This window comes from Psammomys obesus, unplaced genomic scaffold (assembly GCF_907164565.1).
Source record: "Psammomys obesus unplaced genomic scaffold, mPsaObe1.curated_primary_1811, whole genome shotgun sequence".
Classification (NCBI taxonomy): Eukaryota; Metazoa; Chordata; class Mammalia; order Rodentia; family Muridae; genus Psammomys; species Psammomys obesus.
In genome coordinates this window covers 6,277,875-6,298,269 of record NW_026585987.1, presented here as the reverse complement: position 1 = coordinate 6,298,269, position 20,395 = coordinate 6,277,875, and the positions used below count along the sequence as shown (strand labels likewise).

Below are 20,395 nucleotides of genomic sequence, written 5' to 3'. Positions count from 1 at the left end.
AAAAAAAAAAAAAAAAAAAAAAAAAAAAAAAAAAAAAAAAAAAAAAATCCTGAGCAAAAAGAATAATCCTGGAGGGACTACAGTTACAGATTTTAAGAGATATTATATAGTCATAGTAATAAAAACAATGTGGTATTGACACAAAAACAGACATGTAGACCAATGGGATATAAATTAAAGATTACAACATGAACACATACATTTCATATTTGACAAAGATGCCAAAAACATGCTGGAAAAAGAGAGAGCATCTTACTCAAATGATGCTGAAAAAGCCAAATATCCACATGCAGAAGAATAAAATTACTCATATTTATCACCTTGCACAAAACCTAACTCCAAACGGACCAAAGACCTAAACCAGAATCTTGAAACACTTAAATTGCTAGAAGAAAACATGGGAAACCAATTGGTTATTGAGCTACCACGAGCTTCGTCCGAGTAAAGGTTCTAGGTTATATCCATACATGTCCTTGGTTGGAGAAACAGTTTCAGAAAAAAAACCCTGTGCCCAGATATATTTGGACTATCTCTGACAGGAACTCAATGGCAGGCTCTTTGACTCCCCACCCCCCAAGGGAGGAGCAGTTCTGCTAGGCCACAGAGGAGGACTTTGCAGCCAGTCCTGAAGATACCTGATAAAACAGGGTCAGATGAAAGGGGAGGAGGTTCTCCGTGGACATGGAAAGGGGCAGGGAGAAGCTGAGGGAGGGAGGGTGGGATTGGGAGGGAATAAGGGAGCGGGATACAGAGTTAATAAAATGTAACTAATAATAACAAACAATAAAAAAATCAAAAAAAAAATAAAAAGGAAAACATGGGAAATGCCATGCGTGGTTTAGGTGCAGGAAATGAATTCCTGAATAGAACTCCATTTGCTTGAGAATTAAGGACAAGTGGAACTACGTGAAACTAAAATGCTAACAACAACAACAACAACAAAAATCTGGGAAAGGAGGGCTCCCAGAAAATAGGAAATAATTTTTCCCAGCTATACATCTGACAGAAGATTAATATCCAGAAAGCATAAATGACTCAAAACACAAAGAATAAAAATAACCCTTTTGAAAAATGGGCCTGGCACTGAATCTGGAATGCTCAAAAGAAAATGTGCTGGGGGAGGGGCACGGGGGAGAAGAGAGTGGGAGGGTGGGTTTAGGAGGAGATAAGGGAGGGGGCCACAGCTGGGATACAAAGTGAATAAATCATAATAAAAAGAAAAAATGTATGGGGGGAGATTAGAAATATCTCAAAAACTGTTCATCGTATCTAGCAATCATGGCATTGCAAATCAAAACCACTTGGTCAGTCAGAATAGAAAAGACAAAGCTGGAAAAATGCTGGAAGGGGATGGAGGAGGGCTCATGCACTGTGGTGGGATGACAAACTGATGCAGCCGCTACGAAAATTGGTGTGAAGAATTCTCAAAAAGCTAAAAATAAATCTACTATGGGATCCAGCTACAACCACTTCTCTTGCATATGCCAAAGGACTCAGCAACCTACTCCACAGATACTTGCTTAGCCATGTTCATTGCTGCTCTATTCACAATAGCTAGAAAATAGAAATAATCTACATGCCCTACAGCTGACAAATGGATAATAAAAACATGGTAACATACTTTATAGAATACTATTCAGCTGCAAAGAAATCATGAACATTGTAGGTAAGTGAATGGAAACAGAGAAGTTTATATTAAGTGAAGCAACCCAGACCCAGAAAAACAAATGTCAGATCTTTTCTCTCATTGCAGGCTCCTAGCTCCCAGCCTTCAGATGTGAGTGCATAACCTGTAGTAACTACAGAAAGCAGGAAAGCAAAGGTGTGCCATTGCCAGGACAGGAGACTCAGGAAGCAATAGAGAGGATATTAGCAGCGTGCAAGTGATCTGACCAGGGAAAGGGGCTCCTTATGGAGCGGAGGGAAGTAAATACAGAAAAAGATGGGAGGATGATAAAAAAGAATAGCAGATTACAAGGGATTTAATGGGGGAAATTGAACAATGGCTCTCAAGGAAGGTAAGTACAGGAGGAGGAAGGAGGTGAGTAAAATAATGTTAAGGACATCTGAAATTATCATAAATAATCATATTATATCTACCTGCCAAAAAACAAAATAAGAAAAACAAACACTGCATGCTACACATAACTCCATAAATAATTATAAATAGTTTTAAGGAACCTATCTCATCTGGGCTGACGGCGCTTTCTCTAAGAGCCAAAGGCCATCTAACAAAAACCCAAATACCACACAGAAGAAGCCTTTTTTTGAATTGTTGGCCAGGACTGTCCAAGAAACTCCCAAAACATCCAGCCTATTTCTGTTGCTCTTGGTGACCCACTTTAGGCGTATGGTAAATCCCTATTGCTGAAGACACCATGCACTTCAGAAACAGGGCCACAGACACCTGTGCTGGAATTGATGTGAAATCTTCCTCCCTGGGAACTAGTTTTCATGGTACCAGAAGGTGTCACACAAGCTTCCAAAGAAAAGGCAACTAAAAGTTTTGCCCAACTATGATACCTATGAACTACATCAATGACCATCATGTTAGGATAACTCTAACGGTTCAGTAGTAGTGTGCATACCTTGGTGATAATCAGCAGCTATCTAATTGAAGTTAAGATGCACTCAACGAGAGCAAGACCAGACCTGGCACTGGAAACCTGGCTAACTTCTCAGCTTTAGTAAATATATGGTTATTGGAGGAGAGTCTACAACTACTAATTTACTGAAACTGCGTAAAGCCTAACAACCTACAAGCATTTGTCCTTATAACCACTTATACCTTATAAATGTAGCCTTCATCCCTCATCTGGGAAACTTCTCTTTGTAATAGATGGAGACTCTCACAGAAAACTACAACCAAATCAAAAAGCAGAATTCCCACTCCCAGTAGATATGTCCACATCAGACCCCCCACACCAGGCTCAGAAAACATTGCAGAAGAGGGGAGTGAGAGATTGTAAGGGCCAGATGATCAGAGCATTTGCTGTGAAATTGTATCTCCTAGCAATGTCAGAAGCTGTACATAGTCTCACCAGCACAACTCCCTGAAATTGAGCTGAGCAAGGATGACATCAATGAACATCAGATGAAGAAAAGCCCATGAGCCCTCAACTCTGTGCAAAGGACTGTAGGCAACCGAGGAAGTCTAAGAGATGACGTTTTGCAGGAAAGAGCACATCAATTGGTCGGCCAATATCAAATGTTCAGCTTGGGAAAACACGCTTGCTGGTGGCATTCTATGGGAGTGTAAAAGTTATAGTTAAGGACTATATGTGTCTATAGATACACATTTATGCATGCAATAATGATTAGAGAAGAAGACCATGAATTTAAAAGAGTAGGGAGAGGTATACAGGAAGATTCTGAGGGAGAAAATGTTGTAATTATAACCTCAAAAATTAAAAAAAAAAGTTGCACTTTATGTGCATGGAAGTTCCCTAAAGAAGTGACTGTTACAAAAGGAGCCAAACAGGAGGAGGTAATAAGTGGTGCAAAAGCAGCTCAAAAGCTGTTACCACAGAATAGCCGTGATAAGCCCCAGAGACAGAAAGGGAATCCTAGGGGAGTATGGTTATTATTACCATTCTTGGTTGTTTCAGTTGCACTAACCGACTGCAAATGAATGCTGCAAAACTTTCACATAAAATTATCTGTCATGATTGATTTGAATGTTTGTGTCTCCTCTGGTGTCCAGGTTGGAATTTAATTACAGTAGTAAAAAGGAGGAATGTGCTGGGCATGGTGGTGTAGGCCTTTAATTCCAGCACTTGAGGAGGCAGAGGCAGGTGGATCTCTGTGAGTTTGAGCCAGCCTGGCCTACAGGCTGTCCAGGACAGCTACACAGAGAAACCCTGCATTGATTAAAAAAATAAGAAAGAGAAGGAAAAAAGAAAGAAAGAAAGAAAGAAAGAAAGAAAGAAAGAAAGGAAGGAAGAAGAAAGGAAAAAATAAAGAAAGAAAAAGAAAGAAGGTGAGATGTTCTAGGAGGTGAACAAGCAAATTCAGATTCACAAGCCACAGGGTAAGAGCTTCCTTAAAGCCCCTAAGGAGCTGAACTCAGCCTCATGATGTCAGGTTGAGAGCACTTGGATCTTGGAATTTCCCATTTCCTGAACTATAACAAAGCTTCGCTTTTTGTAAATTAAAAGAAAAAAAAAAAAGGAATAGAGCATGGTTTTAGGAAATCACCTCTATTTCACTAAAAAATTGCTTTTTACTGGTAGCAAAGGCGTTTCTTTCTTTTAAAAGGAACTAAATGAGAAATAATTTATAAATGAAGGAAGTTGTATGTGACCAGGTTAATTTCATACTCCTATACTGGAATTTCCCTTAGGCCTCCTAAGCTAGTTTAAAGAGTATATCAGATTACTGACAGACATGCAAATCAGCTGTAGACCTTCCAGATATTTAGGGCAATTGCTCCCACCATGCTTCCAAGCCTTGAAGTCCTCTTTCATGCTAGCCTTGTTTTCATACTTTAATCTAGTTTTAACCTGTTTGCTTTGATGACTGGCACATTGCAAAGGGCTTGCCTCCATTCCACCTCTGCTTCTTCCTTTTTCTGGTCCCTCAGAGAAATGACTTTGGCCATCTTGGTTCTGGGTCTGAATACAGAACAAATCCTGGCTCCAGATCTTTTGGCCTTCCCATTTGGCAAGGTCTGGCCTAGTTTTCAGAGGACAGTAAATCCAATGGAAGTACCTCTCTTACTTTTTGCTGCTGTAACTTCTAAGTTCTAGAGCTGATATTCCAGTTATTACGTTTGGAGAATTTGGCTTTAAGGGGGAAAAACATTTCACAGGGAAAGTGAGACAAGAATGTAGCTTTTAGTCCTTTTGTTTCTGTCGTCTCTCTCCATGCCTCTTGTCCCAAAGTCCTGAGGGCCGCTGCCTTGATTTGCTTTTCATAACTCAAGTTCAAGCTCATGACACAGGATCCTTTGGAAAAGCAGAAAGGGTGGTTATGTACTTTGTCTAACTGCTTATGCAGCTCATGTGACTTGATAGTCCCACAGGACTCCTGCAATACTGTATGGGAATGGTTTGGTAGCTAGGCTTCAATGGAAATGATCAGGAATGTGGTTCCTGTGTTTCATAAGGTAGCAGAAAGAAAAAGGTGATTAGTATGGCTGCTACCAATTGGAGGTTTCAGAACAGTTCTAAATGGTAAATTTACTCAGTGAAAGAAACCTTGCAACTTTGATAAGTCATTTCACTTCCAGTCAGGTCTGGGTGTAGGGTTATCTCCCAGACAATTTGGCCTTCAGATTCCAGAGGAGCCAGGGGATGCCTCTTACTGACTTTGGCTGAAGGGGTGTATCAGAGTGAAGCTTGCATCCATTGCCAGGAAACACTGACTTAGCCCAACAGTCAAGATGGAAAAGCAGAATTTTCCTCCATTTCACTTGCTAACTGGAACCCCATGGTGATCTGAACAGTGTCTTTGCTAAAAGCAGACTATAGGTAGCCAACACTTTGCCCTTTTGATCTAAGTGTGCTGTTTTTCAATTATCCAGTGATTTGTGCCCTAACATTACCTTCCTTCAATCTTCCATGGCCTAATATCACAGAACCAGTCATGTTTAACATTAGCTTACACAAAAGAAGACCTAGAACAATTCTATCTATGATGTACTTTTTCTTTAAGGCAGTCTGAGTTTAGCATGGGCACTGACCCAGTATTTAACACAGATGGCTGTGAGAATGGTCCACACTTGAGGGAGCCTGACTTTATCTCAAAACACCCGAAGCTAAAGAAGTCCAACAGTTTTAGGCAGTATCAAATTTCTATTTCTGAAATCCAAGATAGAAAACCGTTTATGTACTAAACAGCTGCAGTCAATGGATTACAGGTATGATTACAAGGGGTATCTAAAAAGAGTCTGAAAAGTCCTTCCTCTTGAGCACTAAGAACTGCTGAAATTCAGTCAAAACACAGTGCAGACAATGGGTAAGGGCTTGCCGCACGCTCAGTTTCCACATCGGTTCACGGTGATTCACCTGGAAGCTCAGTGAAGGAGGACCTGTCATCACAAAACAACAGGCTTTGTGGTTCTGTCATGGTTCCTTACTCTGTTCTGCAAGCTACTCTGCCCATTCTAAGACCCTAATTCGGAATGCCGAGAATTATAGTAGCCCAGTGCTTCCAGAGGCACAAGATCCTGGGTTAATTAGAAAAAAAACTATGAAAGACTTTAATGTCACTGAATTTCTCCTGGCACCCATATGTCCTTGGGACAGCATCATGTGGAACTTCATATCATATCTCCCTGTGCTGGGGCCTCTAAATGGTTCTGATGCGTATGATCACCCTGTCTAAAACAACAATAAAACTTCAAGAAACAACTGTTTAAATTGTGCTATATCCATTGTAAAGATGGCAGTGTACCTCAGATCACTTCTGTACTAACCCCAGGGTCTTGCTTCTCAAAAGAACTTTGGAGATTTTTTGATCTTTGATTTCATCCTCTGCTAGTACATGGAGCTGATCAGACAGACATCTTGAGGATTTCTCTGTTATAGCAGAATTTGTAGGCACTAAAACATTATCCTCCTATCCTGAAACTGTATACCAGGATTAGAGAGAAAACTTTAAGTAGGAAGTCAACATTTCAGTTATGAGCCACTGCAGTGGTGATCCCACAGCCCCTCATACTGTGCCCACTACACCTACCGAAGACAGGGCCTGCCATTTAGTCAGTCATGGATCATAGAGAGGCTCATGGAGTCCATCCTCTGCCTGATGAACTATAGGGCAGTGGTAGATTCTGAGGGAGAGCAGTCATTGCCTTCAGTTGTGAACCTACAGGTCAGATCATCAGGCTCCAATGGACAGTTCTAAACCCACCACCACACAGAAGGCCCTTGTGAAACTCATTGTGTCACAAAAGCAAACCAAACCAAGCCAAACCAAACCCAATTATAGGCATATAAGAAAGGGACTTGTAAAAAAAAAAAGGATTATTGATAGACATGGGAAGAAGCTAAGAGATACAGTAGTTAAAATACATTATAAACATGTATGAAATTGTCCATAGACACACAATAAAAGGAAAAGCCCCCAAGAGTGAGCATACTCCTTTCAGCACCGTACTTTTCCTGGCACTCTAGTATTGTGGCAGCTGATCATGATTAATGTTGATCATCTAAGGAAATATTTAATCTTATCAGGTCCTGATGTCTTGATTCAAGGACATAATAATGTGGGATGGGCAGAACATTTGTCCAGAAGATTTGACAAAAGATTGTCCTAGGGTGACCTCTGGACTATTATTGAGTAAGCAACTGCTTACCCTGCCTATTTCAAAGTGACCTTTATCCTTTCCTATCTAATAACATAGAAACATTGTAGAGCCCTTTAGAATTATGCATCAAAGTTTTCCACATTCATATGTAAGATTAATAAAGTAAAGCTATGCATATTTTCTAAAGGCACCAAAACTTCTTTCTTCTGGACTACACAGGTCATAAAGAATACTGAGAGCAGGAGAAATAGTTTTCCTCAGGGAAGAACTACCCAGCTGATTGTCCAATACCAAGCAGTCAGCCCTGAAATCATATACATACAAATAATATTAGGTATAGACTGGTCATAAAGGAAGACTACATCTTCATGAGAAGAACAAAACCATACTTCCCTTGCTTTCTAACTTAGTGTATTAAAAAAAAGGTGACCATTTGCCATCCAGAAGTGGGGCTTTTACTACAAGCCCAAGCTACTCAGTGCCTTTAACTGAGACTTCAAGACTCCAAAACTTTGGAAAATAAATACATGTCATTTAATTCACCTAGGGTGTGGACTTTTATTATGAAACTTGGGACTGAATGAATAAAATGATGGATCTACATGACCTCAACTTCCATTGACTGAACTTTTCACTGTGCTTCATACTGTGTAAGTGATGTCCCACGAATGGCATAGGCTTAAACTGCTGTTCTGCCTACAAGGAAATGGATTAAACAGAGTCTGAAGGTTGGTTCAGAAGTGCTGGGAAGTCAGGAAGGAAGGTAAAATCCACTCTGTAAAAAGGTCATTCACTATCATCAGTTGAGTCTATTGAGTAACTAATCAATACCATAGAGTAGAATGTGGAGTAGAAACAAAATGATGGCTGGCTATAAGTCTCAGCGTCTGCTTTGATAGTCTGCAGGGCAAAGCCTTTCAGAGGCCCTTTGTGGCAGGTTCCTAACTTGTTTCCTGTTATCTTCTTCTTCTGATGTCCATCCTCTTTGCCTTTTGGGATAGGAATTGAACATTTTAGTCAGGGTCCTCCCTCTTGATTAGTTTCGTTAGATGTACAGATTTTAGTAGGTTTATCCTATATTATATGATGCTGAGACTTATGGCCAACTGTTGGGCAGAGTGCATGGAATCTTATGAAAGAAGTGGGAAATAGTAAGATCTGGAGAGGACAGGAACTACACAAGGAAAGCAACAGAACCAGAAAAGAGACTCATACTACAAACAAGTGCCATGCATGGAGATAACCTAGAACCCCTGCACAGATGTAACCCATGGCAGTTGAGTGTCCAAGTGGGTTAGATAGTAATGGGAAGAGGGACTGCCTCTGACATGAACTGATTGGCCTGCTCTTTGATCACCTACCCCTGAGGGGGAAGCAGCCTTACCAGGCCACAGAAGATGACAATGCAGCCACTCCTGATGAGATCCTATAGTTTAAGATCAGAAAGAAGGAGAGGGGGACCTCCCTTATCAGTGGACTAGGGGCATGCGTGAAGAAGGGGGAGGGAAGGTGGAATTAGGAGGGGAGGAGAGAGGGGTTTATGAGGGGATACAAAATGAATAAAGTGTAATTAATAAAAGTTAAAAAATGATGCCTGGAATCTCCAAGTAAAAGCATTTTAGGAAGACAATAATTCCATCTCTCGCTTAGTTCTTTATTTCACTTATTAGGTGAAAAACTCCTGGTAAAAAGAAACATCATTAAATGCCTACATTTGAAGATGGAAATGTTACTAAAGGGATTGGACTTTAGCGACTGGACCATAACATTAATCACATCACAAAGCATAGTCAATGAGGAGTCATGAGAAACAAACTCAATCATAAATCAAAGCAGCATTTTGTCATTAGAGTAAAATAGCCATGATTGAAAAATCATTACCAAGAAGTGGAAGTAAGATAGATGAAGTGCTAAAAAGAACATAGCTTTATTTCAAATTAAAAGGAATCCAAATACAAGCTGGTTGTTGATGTACATAGGGCAGCTATACAGAGGCTGAGAAATGTGTGAATCTTCAGAAAACCACAGCTAAGCACTCATTAAATTAATACAAACACCAAATATTAGCACAGCCACCCTTTTTGTATAAGTGGGAGGATTGGTTCTGAAACCAACTATAAATAAAAGGGAAAGTCAGAGTTTCTATAGAAAATATTGTTAACTTTTGCATGTCATTCAGAACATTGCTTATGACCCCAAAAATTCAACCAGAGAACTCCTTCAACTGATAAACACCTTCAGCAAAGTGGCTGGACACAAAATCAACTTAAAAGAATCAGAAGCCCTCCTGTATACCAAAGACAAAAGGGCCGAGAAAGAAATTAGGGAAACAACACCCTTCACAAGAGCCACTAATAACCAAGCAAGTGAAAGACCTGTTTGAGGAAAACTTCAAGTCTCCGAAGAAAGAAATTGAAGAAGATATGAGAAGATGGAAAGATCTCCCGTGCTCATCATGGATTGGTAGGATTAACAGTGAAAATGGCCATTCTGCCAAAAGCAATCTACAGATTCAATGCAATTCCCATCAAAATACCAACACAATTCTTTACAGACCTTGAAAGAAAAATTCTCAACTTCATATGGAGAAAGAAAAAAACCAAAATTTCTAAAACAATCCTGTACAACAACAGGTACTCTGGAGGTATCTCCATCCCTGATTTCAAGCTGTACTACAGAGCAATAAAAACTGCATGGTATTGGCATAGAAATAGAAAGGAGGATCAGTGGAAATGAATAGAAGAAGCAGAAAGAAACCCACACATTTATGAATACTTGATTTTTGACAAAGAAGCCAAAACCATTCAATGGAAAAAAGACAGCATCTTCAATAAATGGTGCTAGTACAACTGGATGTCTATGAAAAATGAAAATAGATCCATATTCATCACCCTGCACAAAACTAAAGTCTAAGCAGATCAAAGACTTCAACATAAAACCAGACACATTAAATTGGTTAAAAGAAAGTAGGGAAGAGCCTAGAACTCATCGGCACAGGAGACTACTTCCTGAACAGAACACCAACAGCACAGGCTCTAAGATCAACAATAAATAAATGGGACCTCATGAAACTGAAAAGCTTCTGTAAATCAAAAGACACTGTCATCCAAACAAAACAACATCCTACAGACTGGGAAAGGATCTTCACCAACCCTTTATCTGACAGAGGGCTAATATCCAGTATATATAAAGAACTCAATAAGTTAAAAAGCAACAAATCAAGTAATCCAATTAAATAATGGGGCATGGAGTTAAACAGAGAACTCTCTGTAGAGGACTGTAGAATGGCAGAAAAACACTTAAGAAATGCTCAACTTCCTTAGCCATCAGGGAGATACAAATCAAAATGACCCTGAGATTTCACCTTACACCCATCAGAATGGCTAAGATCAAAAAATCAAGTGACAACACGTGCTGGAGAGGATGCAGAGAAAGGGGAACCCTCCTCCATTGCTGGTGGGAATGCAAACCTGTACAACCACTTTGTAAATCAATCCGGTGCTTTCTCAGACAATAGGAATAGTGATTCCTCAAGATTCAGCTATACCACTCCTAGGCATATATCCAAAAGATGCTCAAGTACACAACAAGGACATTTGCTCAACCATGTTTACAGCAGCTTTATTCGTAATAGCCACAACCTGGAAACAACCCAGATGCCCCTCAACTGAAGAATAAATACAGAAATTGTGGTACTTTTACAGAATGGAATACTACTCAGCAATTAAAAAGGAGGAAATCATTAAATTTGCAGGCAAATGGTAGGACCTAGAAACAATCATCTTGAGTGAGGTATCCCAAAAGCAGAAAGATACACATGGTATATGCTCACTTATATAGACCTATAAGATAGGATAAATATACTGAAATTTAGGTGTATAAATATATACACCTAAAGAAGATAAATAAGAGGACTCAGGGTAATATGACTAATCCTCACTTAGAAAGACAAATGGGATGGACATTGGATGTAGGAGAAAACAGGTAACAGGACAGGAGCCTACTACAGATGGCCTTTGAAACTCTACCTAGCAGTGTATCAAAGCAGATGCTGAGACTCATAACCAAACCATCGGCAGAATGCAGGGAATCATATGAAAGAAGGGGGAGTTAGTAAGACCTGGTGAGTACAGGAGTGGCACAAGGACTAAATATATCAGGGCACAGGGGTCTTTCATGAGACTGTTTCTCCAACCAAGGACCATGTATGGATATAATCTAGAACCCCTGCTCGGATATAGCCCATGGTAGCTCAGTGTCCAAATGGGTTCCCTAGTAAGGGGAACAGGGACTATTTCTGACATGAACTCAATGGTGAGCTCTTTCACCTCCCCCCATGAGGAAGGAGCAGCCTTGCTAGGCCACAGAAGAGGACATTGCAGCCAGTCCTGAAGAGACTTGATAAGCTAGGGTCAGATGGAGGAGGAGGAGGTCCTCCCCTGTTAGTGGACTTGGAAAGGGGCAGGGAGAAGATGAGGGAGGGAATGGGGGGGGGGTTATGGCTGGAATACAAAGTATATAACCTGTGATTAATATAATAAATAAATAAATTAAAAAAAGAATTGTCAGACAATGTAGACAGTCCTAATGAGACCTGATAGACTAGGGTCCGATGGTAGGGGAGGAGGTCCTCCTCTATCAGTGGACTGGGGAAGAGGCATGGGAGGAGAAGAGGGAGGGAGGGAAGGATTAGGAGGGGATGAGGGAGGGCCCTCCAGCTGGGATTCAAAGTGAATAAATTGTAATAAATAAAAAAATATTAAAAAATTAAAAAAGAACATCGCTTTTATCATTTCTGGATTATTTAGAATACTCATATACTGATTGAATGTAAATTCAAACTTATTGTTTAGGGGATAATAACAGGGCAAAATGGTCTTTATGTAAACTATTATTTGTTCTACATTAATGGGCTGACTCTGTCTTAGCAGAATCCTGGAATGTAGAAATTGTCACTTAGCAGGCAACTGCTAGTAAGATGCTTATGAAAAAAAAAAGAATACAGTGAAAGAAGACTTTTCCAGTAAGAACCACGGGCCAGACGTTATTTGGGATTTCAGAAGGTCACAAATTCATCAGGAGGAGTCATGGGCCTGCAATCTGTGGCCATGCTGATGGTTGTGCTGGAAAGTTTGGGGAACACCATGCCTATAGGGTCTTAAGAGTCCCTCCCATGCTTTGCTAAATAGCTCATCATCACCACAAGGCAGCTGCCTGGAAACCTGCTGGGGATGGCTATTGCATGATGCTGTTACTTCTTAGCAGATAGGAAGATTTCATTGTTCATTGGCTGGCACTTCCTTACATGTAGCCATTCTACAAACAGAGCAAGAAGGATGGTAGGTTGCCTAGGAGAGTACACATTCTAAGAGCCCTCAACTCAAATGTGGATGTTGTCAATTCTTTAGAGAAAGAGGGTATGGACATCAATAAAGAATGTCAAGAATGCAAATTCTTTCAAGGTCTGTAAAGAATTTTTTAAAGACCTTGAAAGAAAAATTCTCAACTTCATATGGAGTAACAAAAACACAGAATCACTAAGGCCAGGGCTTTTAATCACAATAAAAGATCTTCTGCAGGTATCTCCATCCCTAATCTCAAGCTGTACTATAGAGCAACAGAAATAAAAACTGCATGGTACTGGCATAGAAACCAATTGGTGGATCAATGGAACTGAACAGAAAACCTAGAAGTAAATCCACACACTTATGGACATCTGATTTTTGACAAAGAAGCCAAAACAATACAATGGAAAAAAGATAACATCTTCAACAAATGGTGCTAGTCTAACTGGATGTCTACATGCAGAAAAATGCAAATAGATCCATACTCATCGCCCTGCACAAAACTATAGTCCAAGTGGATCAAAAACCTCAACATAAAACCAGACAAACTAAACCTGTCAGAAGAAAAATTGAGGAAGAGTTTGGAACTTATTGGCACAGGAGACAACTTCCTAAACAGAACATCAACAGCACAGGCTCTAAGATCAACAATCAATAAATAAAACTGAAAAGTTCATGAAACTGAAAAGCTTTTGTAAAGCAAAGGAAACTGTAGATCAGAACAAAATAACAGCCTACAGATTGGGAAAGGATCTCCATTATTCCTATATCAGACAGAGAGCTAATATCCAGAATATATAAAGAACTCAAGAAGTTAAACAGCAACAAATCAAGTAATCCAATTAAAAAATGGGGTACAGATCTAAACAGAGAATTCTCTGCAGAGGAATCTCGAATGCCAGAGAAACACTTAAAGAAATGCTCAAGGTCCTTAGTCATCAGGGAAATGCAAATCAAAACCACCCTGAGGTTTCATCTTTTACCCATCAGAACGGCTAAGATCAAAAACTTAAGTGACAACACATGCTTCAAAGGTTGTGGAGAAAGGGGAACCTTCTCCATTTCAGGTGGGAATGTAAACTTGAACAACCACTGTGGAAATCAATCTGGTGCTTTCTCAGACAATTAGGAATAGTGCTTCCTCAAGATCCAACTATACCACTCCTAGGTATATATCCAAAATATGCTCAAGTATACAACAAGCGCATTTGCTCAACCATGTTTGTAGCAGCTTTATTTGTAATAGCCAGAAGCGAGAAACAACCCAGATGTCTCTCAGGTGAGGAATGGATAAAGAAATTGAGTTTATTTACACAATGGAATACTACTCAGCAATTAAAAACAAGGAAATCATGAACTTTGCAGGCAAATGGTGGGAACTAGAGAAGATCATCCTGAGTGAGGGATTCCAGAAGCAGAGAGAGACACATGGTGTATACCCACTTATAAGTGAATATAATATAAGATAATCATACTAAAATCTGTACACCTAAAGAAGCTAAACAAGGAGGACCCTGGGTAAGATGATCTATACTCATTCAGAAAGACAAACTGGAGAGACATCGGAAGAGGGAAAAAACAGTGAACAGCTGTGGTAGGACAGGAGCCTACCACAGAAGGCCTCTGAAAGACTCTGCCCTGCAGGGTATCAAAGCAGATGCTGTGACTCATAGCCAAACTTTAGGCAGAGAGAAGGGAATCTTATGAAAGAAAAGGGAGATAGAAAGACCTGGAGGTGACAGGAGCTCCACAAGGATAGCAACAGAACCAATAAATCTGGGCACAGGGGTCTTTTCTGAGACTGATACTCCAATTAAGGGCCATTCATGGAGATAACCTAGAACCCATGCACAGATGTAGCCTATGAGGGTTATATCCTCAGTGCCCAAGAGGATTCCCTAGTAATGGGAACAGGGACTATCATGGCTCTTTGATCACCTCCCCCTGAGGGGGAAGCAGCCTTACCAGTCCACAGAGGAAGACAATGCAGCTAGTCCTGATAAGACCTGATAGGCTAGGGTCAGAGGGAAGGGGAGAAAGACCTCCCCTATCAGTGGTCTGGAGAAGGGGCATAGGAGAAGAAGGGGGGAGGGTGGGATTGGAGAAGAAGGTGTGAGGGAGGAGGCTACAGCGGGGATACAAAGTGAATAAACTATAATTAATAAAAAATAAATTATAAAAGAATGCAAATACTTTTGAAGATCTGCAGTTACTTCTATTAATATAAATCTTGAGCAAATTTAGCAATAACAAACACGGGCAACTAGTCTATTTGGTGTTTGTATTAGCTTAATGAGCTATTAGCTGTGGTTTTCTGAAGACTCACACATGTCTAAGCCTCTGTATAGCTCCCCTGTGTACACGCACAGCCAGGAGGATAAGCTACCCTTCTGTATTTGTTATAGGCTATTGAAACTGATAACATATTTTATGAGTTGAAGTATTTATTTTTCCTCTATGTTGGAATATTTAGGAGACATTCCTCAAGAGAACAAAGTCTTCAAAATAGAGAACAATAACAAAAAGAAAATCAGTGTTTCTGATAATCCACATAGGATCTATTTTTACTATGTGGATAAAAAGAACAAAGCATATAGGCAAGAAAATTAAAGGAACTTTCATTTCTAGAAAAGTAGCAAAGATGCTACATGAAAATATCCACAGTGACTGACGGACATTGGTAGACGCCTAACAAAAGTTGACAGTTTCCTGCAGAAGAAACATGCCAGGATCCTCAGGATGTGGGTGAGACAAGCATGTTCCTGTGGTGACCATTTCCCAAAGAACAAAGAAACAAAATAGAAACACGGAGCTTTACTCAGTTGTGCCCTACATGGTCCCCTGATTTACGAGACAAAAAGAACTACGAATCCTCTAAAACCGTCAAAGGGTTCTGCTTCAACTGGGCAGCAATGACATCGTAACTAATACTGAGAAGAACTGCCTTAATATAGTTAGATATTTATCGAAAAACATCTTTTCTTGTGGAACATGAAACATACTAGGTAAACACACTAGAGGTTCAGGTACCATTCCATAGCCACATTAAATAAAATCTGTATGTGGTTATTAAGTGCCTAGTCAACCCAAATTAAAGAATAATCCTAATAAGGATTTAAATATACTGTCATTCAATTAGAATGAGGTGTACATCTAGTTCCCAATAGTCATTTATTGTTTGATTAACATTTTTTACCACAGTCATTTTTAAATTTTTTAAAATTAATTAATTCAATTTATATCTTGGTTTTACTAGTCTTAACTTCCTTTAATGTCTACATATCAGTGCTATTTTGTCCATTGTCTGGCCATTGTATACATTCATCCTTAATAATAAGTGTTTATTAGCTATTCATTGATTATCAGTGAATGACTAGATCCAGTTCCCTTTCATTCATTCCTGTTTTCATATTGCATTTGCTAACCTAGAAGTCAGTGATACTTCTTACCATAAGCACGCTCACTCTTCATTACATGGCTGTGCATTTACCCGGAACATGCATTCAAGAGCCACTGTTTTTATATCTTTATGTCTAAGGGTGAAATGAGGTGGGGTAAGGGAGATTTGGATGGTGACATAAAATAGTATGTGTTACTTAAATCCAATTCCCAGTCCATTGGACAAAACATTTAACATTTACCCTCTTAAATGAGCTTAATAAAAACAAAATAAGTACATTATTGTTATTTTATAAATTGAGGCACCATTTGTCTTCAGTGCTTAGAAATTAGATACTGAGCTTGTCTGTAGTGGACAATGCCCACTGCTTAACCACAAAGGTTTCTGGACAGCATTCTAACAGGGTAGGCGTGATTTCTTTGTTCTGAAGACCTCTGTGTGCTTTTCTTAACTCAATACAAAATATATCATAAAATGTTATAAACCATATACATGTGTAATTATATCAAATTATCACACTGGCTTCATAAATATGTATAATTTAAACAAAAATCGAATTGAAAACTATATGTAATGTGCAATTTGTATCTAATACTCTTATTTTTTGAATAAAATATTGTATGCATTTATGCCACTCTAAACCATATGTCCTCCTTCTTTTCTATTTTGCCTGCCAAACACTATGCTACTGAGATAAGTCATTTTGAAAATTACCTTTTAACAATGGTTTCTGAAACAAAGGTAGACAGCTCATAAAAAAATTAGCGAGGCATTTTTCTAACACTGTTGCTCAATGTATTGCTCTCAATTACTTTAGACTGTTCTGATATTACTGTGAACATCAAATGTTAATGATGAATTCTTTAAGCAGGTAAAACTTAGCCATATACACCAATTAATACAAGAGAAAATGCAAATGTTAAATGTCTGTTTTCCTTACTAGGAATTAAGTAAAATAACACAAATTAGCATTCAGGAAAGAAATTTATTATATTTAATTCACACATATACCTTATAGTCTTCATAATCGTTAATATCAAGTAAGTCTTTTTTCTTCAGTTCTAAAAAATTCTCAGTAGGTTTTACATGCCCGGGTCTAAGAGGAGTCTGTTCATATATGGGATTTCCAATAAAAAACAGTTCTTTCCAATCATGCATCAGCTTATGTGGAATAAGACTATTGAGACAAAACGAAAAAAAAGGAAGTCATTAATGAATAGTTTAGTGAAATACTTTACCTTCATCTCTGGTCTTATGTTATTTTTATAATATTTGACATAAACAAAAATGACTATTTCAAATAGTTTTAAAGCTTACTACCTGTACAATGTCAAAAGTACTTGTTACAATGGTATGCACCTAAGTAAACTGATCCTAAAGGAACCTTGGTGCTCACTTATTCTAATCATTGCTTGCCGAAGTAGAATGTTAGATCATTTAAATTACATCGTAAAGTTGCAGTCATTTGACACCAAAACTGGGAATTAAAAAGTGTAAGTTTTTGGATCACAGTTATTGTTTCAGATAATTACTCTTGTACAACACAGACAATAAGAAAGGTTTGAAGACTCAGTGGCACTAAGCAACATTTAAGTTCCAATCATTTCCCAAGATACAAGAGAAAATGCAGTTCCTAGCCTCTGAGAGCCAGCTCTGGGAAAAGGGGTAAAAGAAATTACATAAACAAGAGGTTCAGCTGAGAATTATACAGTGGGAGAATGTAACAGTTTGACTTGACCCTATTTGTTGGTTTGAGAAAAGCCTCTTTGAAGAAATGTCTGCTAAGCTGAGGCCTAGAGAATGCTTAGGAGGCAGCCAGGACAGAGTGACCAGGAAACACCTCTGTGAGGAACAAAATGTGTGAAAAGAAGAGGTTGCTATGACTCTGACAATGTCTCTAAAGAAAAATGGTCCATCTAGAATTTGAAAGCAGAATTTAAAAACGTCATACTTACAACATGGAAGGATCTCGGAGAAATGCTAAGTGCATCACCCTGACACAAAAGGACAGGTGTGTCATGCTTTCATGAACAAAGCATGCCTAGAACAGGTGTATTTGAGGACATAAATTAAAACAGAGATACCCAGGGGTTCAAAAGAGGGCTACAGGGACCTGTCATTCAATGGGTACAGGTCTGAAAACCTTTCCTGTTTAAAGGGTTATGTGGTCAAGGGCCTTGAAACAAATCAGCTTTCATTATATTCAGGCATCTATCTTTCTGTCTTACTCCATCAGTTACCAGAATGGAAGGCTAAAAATTACCTGTGTTCCTTCTTACAGTATTTTTAATATTCCTTTTAGTGGTGATCTTTTAGTCTGACATCTGTGGATGTTCTCTGGCTTTGTAATTGCAATCCATTAAATTACTCCACATATTTCACTCACAAAAAGAAATGGAAAAAAAAACCCCACAGCTATCTGGCCTTTACTGTAATTTTTCTCTCACACAAGGATGCAACGACAGCAATGGCTAAAGCAGGGATGCTTTTTGAAATAGCTTCTCTAGTGTCCAAGGATATTGATAACCTTGCTCCTCAAGACTCCAAGCTCCCCCTCTCCTTCACCCAATCTGCTCAGGTTCCAGAGTAAGAAAGCCACCTGCAGCGGCTTCCAGCCTGAATGTCCTCCTTTCTTCTTAACTGTAATTCTTTTTTAAAAAGCATAATATTTAGTAATCCTTGGGGAATTTTACACAATATATTGATCGGTGCCCTACCCCACATCTGCTCCCCTCTTTCTCTCTACTTCATGCATTTTTAAAGTTTTTAGTTTTTTTATTGAAATTGAGTTACTTCTCCCTATAATTTTCCTCTCCTTCCAGTTATCTTTCCTTAAACCCCTCCAATGCCTCCACTTTCAAGGTGAGAGCATCTTGTATTATATTTCTGCCACTGACGCTTTGCTACATCAGAATTCCACATTGTATCTTAGCTACCATCCCTCATTAAAGAAGTTTCTCTTTAAGCAGAGGGAGCCAACCACAGAAAACCATACTAAAAACAAAACCAAGATTAAAAGAGGGTTGGGAGTCCAAGAACAACAGATATGTTTTCATCATAGGTCCTCAGTCAATGCCTCGGGAATGTCACAGAAGAGGGGACACAGCCAGGGTTTCAGGGAGTCTGCCGTCAAACGGTCTCTCCTAGAAATGGCTGCATAGACATGACCTGAGCAATAATGACATCTATGCACATGCTAACATGGAAGGAAGAAAGTTTTATGGGATCCATTCCTAGACACAGAAGTACAAGTAATTAACAGTAAATGTTAAGATTCACTGAGCCTCGGAGCTGGTTCAGTGGTTAGGAGAACAGGCTGTTCTTCTAGAGGGTCTGAGCTCACTTCCCAGCACCCACATCAGGAAGCCAGCAACTGTCTGTAACTCTAGTTCCAAGGGATCTGATACCCTCTTCCAGGGTCTCTGGGCACTAGCATGCACTTATGCACACATACACACATACACACATACATACATACATACATACATACATACATACATACATACATACATACATAAAATGCTAAAACATTTATTAAAAATGCATGAGTACATTTGGGCTAGCTATTTCATCTCCTCAAATGATCCTCATTCAATCAGCTTACCTCATGTTAAGGAAAACTATACTTTGCTATTGCAGTCATGATATGGCATCGATGTAGTTTAAACACAAAGCACGTAAATGACCACAGAATTACTAATGTGACATTTCTATAGCCTTATTCTCTTCTCTCCCCACAATTCCTTCTTTATTATCCTGACACTTGCTAATAGGGATCTCAGTTTCTGTAATTCTATAACTTCAAAAATGCTATGTAACTGGGATGGAGAGATGGCTCAAGAAGTAAATTTCTTTTTCTCTTCTTCTTCTTCTTCTTCTTCTTCTTCTTCTTCTTCTTCTTCCTCTTCTTCTTCTTCTTCTTCTTTCTTCTTCTTCATTTTTTTTTAAATTTTTATGGCTTAGAGGTTAAGAACACTGGCTGCTCTTCCAAAGGTCCTGAGTTCAATTCCCAGCAACCACATGGTGGCTCATAACAATCAGCAATGAGATACAATTTATTGACGTTGGATCCTGGCTGTGTTTCCCCCCCCTCTTGTTCCCACCCAATGCCATCCTCCCTTCCTCATCTCCTCCTATGCCCCTTCCCTAGTCCACTGATATGGGAGGACCTCCTCTCCTTCCATCTGACACTAGCCTATCAGGTGTCATCAGGACTGGCTGCATTGTCTTCCTCTGTGTCCTGGTAAGGCTGCCCCCCACCAACACCTCAGGGGGAGGTGATCAAAATGGCAGTAAATTTCTTGCCTTATAAGCAAAAAGGACATAAGTTCAAATGCCAGAACCAACAGACATGTGTGTGCATAGGTCAAAACAAATAGACATGTAGTAAGACAGAAA

At 39.3% G+C, this 20,395-nt stretch overlaps 1 protein-coding gene across 1 annotated transcript in view; it reads right to left on the bottom strand.

Moving 5' to 3' along the window:
• Nucleotides 1–20,395, bottom strand: part of Spef2 (sperm flagellar 2) — a 209,068-nt gene that overhangs the window by 136,262 nt on the left and 52,411 nt on the right. The window contains exon 10 of the mRNA XM_055601065.1: nt 17,009–17,174. Within this exon, the coding sequence (XP_055457040.1) occupies nt 17,009–17,174 (166 nt within the window). The remainder of the gene's footprint in view (nt 1–17,008; nt 17,175–20,395) is intronic.